The sequence below is a fragment of the Microtus ochrogaster genome, chromosome 5 (assembly GCF_000317375.1).
Source record: "Microtus ochrogaster isolate Prairie Vole_2 chromosome 5, MicOch1.0, whole genome shotgun sequence".
NCBI lineage: Eukaryota > Metazoa > Chordata > Mammalia > Rodentia > Cricetidae > Microtus > Microtus ochrogaster.
Genome location: NC_022012.1, coordinates 79,255,316 through 79,262,298, shown reverse-complemented (window position 1 = coordinate 79,262,298; position 6,983 = coordinate 79,255,316). Strand labels below are relative to the sequence as shown.

General features: G+C 44.6%; 1 protein-coding gene across 1 annotated transcript; it reads right to left on the bottom strand.

Annotated features, from left to right (window-relative positions):
* Nucleotides 1–4,311: 4,311 nt before the first annotated feature.
* On the bottom strand, nt 4,312–5,338 carry LOC101989926 (IQ domain-containing protein F5). Its single transcript, XM_026779107.1, has 2 exons — nt 5,317–5,338; nt 4,312–4,759 (listed from the first exon to the last, which is right to left on the bottom strand). Exons 1-2 carry the CDS (start codon nt 5,336–5,338, stop codon nt 4,320–4,322), a joined length of 462 nt encoding a protein of 153 aa, XP_026634908.1. The 3' UTR covers nt 4,312–4,319.
* Nucleotides 5,339–6,983: the final 1,645 nt, after the last annotated feature.

Genomic DNA, 6,983 nt, shown 5'->3' with positions numbered 1-6,983 from the left:
AATCAGTGAGTGTTCTTAAGCGCTGAGTCATCTCTCCAGCTCTCTTGGAAAGTTTGAGGAGCAAAAGTACTTAGTTTAGTTAATAGCAATTGAGACACCTGCAAAGTTGTAGGTAACAATGCCAGCCAGTGTCTAAGGGCCAGCAGACAGTCATGGACAACTACTAACAAACTCAGAATCAGACATGACAAAGAGGCTTCTGCTACCCCTACTGGAGGAACAGTAAAGATCAGGTCCTTGGGTGGGCCAGGAAGACATGCATCGAGCGTCTCTGTCCACGGTAGCACAGAGACCAAACCACAGTTACCTGAGCCGGTTTCCAGTTTCTGCAGTAACCCTCTAAGAATTACTGGACCAGGAAGTTCAATGGCTTCTTAACTTCTGTGAGAGCCCCTTCCACTCTTGAAAGTTTGGACTTCCCACTTTCTATAACTCTAATAAAGCCTGCTTCTGCTTTTCAGACTCCCACAAGTATCTGAGTCTTCACTAGCATGAGACCGCAAACCCAGAACACTGTCCTAGATTGATCCGTGAGGTTGATGGGTGTCCAGCACCCTAGGTACTTGGTCACCTAGAACTGGGCTATAAAATGTCTCATCACACTCAAAAACAACACATCAAACCCCAAAATATATAAAAGTGGTTATATATCCCTATCAACCAAATTTAACTCTAGGAAACAAGGCTAAACATTAAAATTTATCAGTCCACGTGTGACTATATTAATCAGGTCAGAAAAATGACGTGGCAAACTTAGCACCTATTCATGATGAAAATTCTTGAGCATTTTAGAAGTCTGATAAAGAGACTCTGTGAGAACCCTACAACTAGCATAATAGTAACCGAGCACACTCTACCCCACCCCCACTTCCCTGCAAGACCTCAAGTGAGACACTATCCACTCTCAAAGCTGCTCACCATAGTACCGGGAGTTCTAGCCCATGCAATTAGTCAATAAAGAGAAATAAAAGGCATAGAAACAGGAAAGGAGGAAGCAAAACTGCTCTTGTTTGCAGATTATAGGTTTGAAATTACAGATTCAAAAATCTAAATACAAATAAAAATCTACCCAAAACAAAAGACTTAGTACATGGGGTAGTTCCATTGGTAGAGCGAACAGCCAGCACACACAAAGTCCTGTACCACGTGAAACCAGACATGGTGGTGCCTGCTGGTAATTCTAGCACTTGGGAAGTAGAAGCAGCAGGGTCAGAAGTTCAAGGTCATCCTTAACTTAAGGATATAACTTAATATAGTGAGTTCAAGGCTAGCCTGAGCTACATGAGACCCTACCCAAAAAGGAAGGTGGAAAGAGGGGCAGGAAGGAAGGGAAAGAGGGAACAGGGAGGAAGGGAGAAGGGAAGAAGATGAAAAAGAGAAAATTAATTTGGATAATCAATAGAGTAGATGCAGATCTATATACTGAAAATTTAAAATATTGATAGGAAACACCAAAGTACAGCAGGATCAGGAAGGAAAATGTGTTCACAAGCTAAAAGACAGCAGAGGAAAGATGTTACATGTTCACTAGCTGGGCAGGCAGGTCTAATCCACTCGCTATCAAGATGAGGTCACCAGGCTTGGTGACAGTTCACTGAGCCTCTCATCAGCCTAGAAGTGTTTTAGTTTTTTATTGCTTTTTTTTTTAACTTTCTAGTACAGTTTTAAGTTCACAATAAATTGAAAGTTCTTAGATTTTCCCCCCCGGCCCCAGTCACTCCTAGCCTCGCTCATTAGCAACACCCCCACCAGAACAGTACCTCTGTTATAGTAAGCCTACAAACTGACAGCAAAAAATTCCGTTGTCCTCAGCTACGGCGTGCACACATGAAATCCCAGCACTCAGGAGGGAGAGGCTAGAGGATTGCAAGTTCAAATCAATCCTGGACCACATACTACTCCCTCCTCAACCCCCTAAAAAAGCCTCCATCTCTGACATTTACTGAATTTACTTCCTCCATAGTTTTTTGTTTGGTTGGTTTTGGCTTTCTTTTTCTAGACTGCTACATAGCAGAAGCACACAGTATGGAGCTTTCTTTCCTTGAGTCACGTGCATGCAAGTTCTTCCATGTGTTCTCATGCCTTACTCACCTTAACACCACATAAAATCCCACTTGAGGGACATACCACAGTTTATTGAACCCCTCCTATGCTGAAGGACATCTTGGTTGCTTGCAATTTGGGCAGTTATGAATGAAGCTTCTGAAATCCCGCATGCTTGGTTTTTTTTTTTTATTTTTCTATTTATTGAAAAAAAAATTCCTCCTCCTCCAAGCCTCCCGTTTCCCTCCCCCTCCTCCCACTCGCCATACTGATGAATAGCTTGCATATCACCATAGAACCTTCATCTGGTGATGGATGGAGATAGAGACAGAGACCCACACTGGAGGACCGGACTGAGCTCTCAATGTCCCAATGCTTGGGGTTTTATGGGAATGAAAGTTTTCCATTTCTTTACGTGCACTCAAAGGAGGATCTGCACACCAAGAGGACCTGAGTTCAAGGCCAGCTACACACTGAGACAGGTCTCAAAAGGCAAGCATGCCCACAACTAGGTGTGGTGATAACACCTGTGATCCTAGCACTGGAGAGAAGGAGGCAGAAGAGGATCAGAAGTTCAAGTTCACCCTCAACAACAGAGTGAGTTTAAGTGTAGCCTGTGTCTGTGCATGAGCATGCAAACATCAGACACACACCACATGCTCATATGCACATACATGTTTACATATATACACACATACACACATACACATGCATTTGCCACATACACACCACACAGATTCACACACACATGCATACACATGCATACACCACATACATCACATACACACATGCACATATACACGTATACCACGTATGCACATATGTATGCATACAACACACACATATACATCACATACGTATGCATATACTTGTGAGCAGAGTTTCTCTGTGTTTCAGCAGCTGCTCCTGAATAACCATTTAGAGATTTATTATTAATTATAAATTCTAGGCCGATAGCTTAGGCTTGTTACTAGCTAACTCTTACATTTTAAATTAGCCCGTATTTCTTTTCCTCCCTCTGTCACACGGCAGTACCTTCTTTCAGCACAGCACATTCATCTTGCTCCTCTCTGCATCCTACCCATGACTTCCGAGACTCTGCCCTTCTTCCCAGCATTCTCCCTCTCTGAAAATCCTGCCTAGCTATCAGCCAATCAGCTTTTTATTAACAACATATGCTCACAGTATACAGAAGGATTATTCCACAGAACACACACATTATACAGACTCACAATACACACATGCTTACATCACACAAACACACACATGCACACACATGTATACACATATACACACATGCATATACTACACACAAACATACACCACATACAGACTCTTATACACACATGCACATATACTACACACACATGCATACATCACACACTATAGCACACACACACACACAACTTTTTAAAAAGAAGGAAAGAGCTTCTTGTCCATCTGTGTCCATAGCCGCATTATTCAAACAGCCAGAAGGCAGAGCGCCACCGATGGACACAGGCAGTCTATGCAGTCTCCGGGCTATTATTCAACCTTTGAAAGGGAGCCCTGGCCAGGTGGTGGTGGCGCACGCCTTTAATCCCAGCACTCGGGAGGCAGAGGCAGGCGGATCTCTGTGAGTTCGAGGCCAGCCTGGTCTACAAGAGCTAGTTCCAGGACAGGCCCCAAAGCGACACTGAGAAACCCTGTCTTGGGGGGGTGGCGACCCTGACACATGCTACAAATGAACTTGGAATAAGCCAGTCACAACAACATAGGTTTTGTATGGGTTTTCCAGAATCGGGGGGGAGAGGTCCCACATATATAAATTTGAATGCATTGAGACAAAAGTTCGGGGCTGAAGGGAGAAACAAAAAATTTTCTATTTAATAGGTAGAAATTTCCAGCTTTGCAAGATGAAAATGTTATGGAGATGGAAGGTGACAATTGCACAATTGTTTAAATAGTTAAAATGATGACTTTGTGTAAATTTTTACCATGATTTTTAAAATAAGTCTTAAAACTTTGTAGCAAACACAAAGCCCCAAAATACAAGCCTGCATGCTGTGTTGTCAAGGGAGATCATTTATATGTTGTCCCTGGAACTGAGGTACCTGGAAACCTGAAATTCTACTGCCCCTGGCCCATGACAGACATTACTAATCCATCCCAGATCCTTATCCTCCAGCACTGAGGATAAGTTGTGTCCCTCAGAGTTGATTTGCCCGGCATCCGGCATCTGCTGTGTTAACTCCATAGTGACAAAGAGAGCTGAGGACACGGGGTAGCAGACCTGATCACTCTTTTATTGGTAGGGTTATGCATTGCTGCACCTTGCATGCCTGTGAGCCCAGGGAAATTTCGAGTTCAATATTCAGTCTATTTTCTTTGATTTCATAGTCGCCCTGGATAAAGCCACGAGTGTGACAATTATGCCAACGCCAATAAACCTGGATGATGCGGGTAGCATTTAGTAAGCGACAGTACCGTTGGCGGATGCGCCACATCCGGAACCATGACTGCAGTTTGACAATTGCCCTTGTTTTTTTAGCATACAGCTCCAGAGCCGCCTGCCGTCTCTTCTCCCGCAAGCTCACCAGTATCTTTCTCCACCAGGACTGAATGATCCATGCATTGAGGGCAGCGTACAGCAGCGAGCGTCGCAGCAGGGTGCCACGCCACCATGCTTGGATGAGCACTGCTGCCGATGTTTCTGTCATGGCAGTAACTTCTGGGCCTTACAAGAGAGAAAAGACTGCTTAGGACGCATAGGAAGGTCAGGGTGTACCAGACAGGAATCCTGATCTTCCATTAAGGTGGTGCGGGACCCGGCAAAGCTACAGCTGTACCCAGGTGACCAACGAGGTTGGCCTACCTCTGGTAGGTGCTGATTTGTCAGCATGAATAAATCAACCTGACCTGAGTCCCTGGGCATGTGCCTATAAGTAAAATAGGGGCACATCTGCTCAAGCTACCTCACCCAATTTTCCATGGGTTGTCCCGTTGGTCAGTCCGGGGCAAGACACTATGATTTAGAAGTGAAATGGTTTTAAGGTTCACTTGGGCGGTTAAGAGCACTGGCAGCTCTTCTAGAGGTCCTGAGTTCAAATCCCAGCAACCACATGGTGGCTCACACCATTTGTAATGGGATCTGATGCTCCCCTCTTCTGGGGTACATGCAGAGAAAGCAAGAACACCATATACATAAAATAATAAATCTTTAAAAGAAAAAAAAAGATTCACTTGGGAAGGACCACCTCTCTGGGATCCAGAACCTTCTGTTCAACAACCTACCAGAGAAAAGTCGCCCACCCATGTTATCAGGAGCTTAAACATCAGTTAGCACGTACATCACTGCAAACATACACGCCTGCACATACAAAGCACATAACAGGCTTAGAATGTGCTTCATTTCTCTAATGATAATTCATCTTTTTAAGATTTATTTTATGTGTATGAGTACCCTATCTGCCTTTATCTATCTTCACTTTTCCAGTCCAATAATTATTTTTTTTGAGACTGTCTCTCATTCTATAGCCCAAGCTGGTCTGAAACTCAGTATGTAACCCAGGCTAGCTCAGATTCATAGTCATTTGTCGGCCTCCGCCTCCCGGGCATTTGGATTGCTCATGGCCTGTGTGATCAATATTAAAGTTTTCTTTCTGTATCTGGGAGGAAAACAGGGGAGAAGGTTAAGAATGCTTTTCCTGGTTCCCAGTCAACAAGACCCCACTCCTGGCCTTTTTTGTTTGCTTGCTTGCTTGCTTACTTGTGACAGGGCCTTACTATGTAGCTCTGGCTGTCCAACAACAGGCTGACCTTGAATTCACGGAGATCCTCCCGCCTCTGCCTCCCTGAGTGCTGGGATTAAAACTGTGGACCACCACAGCTATTTCTGGCCTTTCTGACAATACTGGATGTGGAGGTAACTACGGTAACTAGGAGACCTTACCCTATCCTATCAAATGTATCCAATCTTTAGACTTGTGAATAACATTACCACCTACAAAGGTCACATGAAAAAGCCCACACAGTGGAGTTACAAACAAAAGCAGTCACACCCATAAATCCCATAACATTTTAAGGCAGCTCACAGCTTTATGCTGGGTCCACTCATAGCTCTCCTCATCTGCACGCTGCCTGTGGGAGGGTGGAACACATCTGGATAGGTCAGTCTCTTATAAGCATTCAATGCCCTGATTTAGGCAGGCATGGTTTGTTGCGGAATATTATTTTCAGGTGTGTTACTTTTGTTATTCTGCATTTGTTGGACTCTGTGAAGCTGTGATTCTTTGCCTGTCTAAAACACCTGATGGTCTAATAAAGAGCTGAACGGCCAATAGTGAGGCAGGAGCAAGGATAGGAGGAGCCAGGAAGCAGAGAAGATAAATAGGAGAACCGAGAACCAAAAGCATGAGAACAAGGAGAGGGGGACCCAGCCACACACAGGAAGCCACGGAGAAAGAAGGAAGGAAAGGGATACAGAAATAGACAAAGATAAAAGCCCAGCGGCAAGAGGTAGTCAGGATAATTTAAGAAAAGTTGGCAAGAAACAAGGCAAGCTAAGGCTGGGCATTCACAACTAAGAGTAAGCCTCCGTGTGTGCTTATTTGGGGGCTGGGTGGTGGGCCCCCCAACTCCAAAAGAGTGAAAAACATCACACAACGATTGAACCCCCCTCAGAGCTACATTCTACTAAATTACCCATAGTTAGGGGCTAGATGTTTCCATCACCCTCCGGTCTGCTCTCCTCCAGCTCTGGCCCTGCAGAGAGAGTTGATAGGAGAGAGTGATGAGATCACAGAGGCATCTATGACACAAGTACTGGGGGTGGGGGAGCTTCTGACAGCCAGTAGTCTCAGCCCCTGTGTGATGAGTCACTGGCTAGGAAGGGAGGGTCCACCACACACTACAAATCCACATAACCCATCTCTTCTTTTCTTCTTCTTCTTCTTCTTCTT

Excerpts from the sequence above, each read along its gene's own strand:
- LOC101989926 (XM_026779107.1), bottom strand. The coding sequence starts at position 5,338 with ATGGGTGGGCGACTTTTCTCTG. Across the intron at positions 4,760-5,316 it reads GGGTGGGCGACTTTTCTCTG|GCCCAGAAGTTACTGCCATG; the intron begins GTAGGTTGTTGA and ends CTCTCTTGTAAG.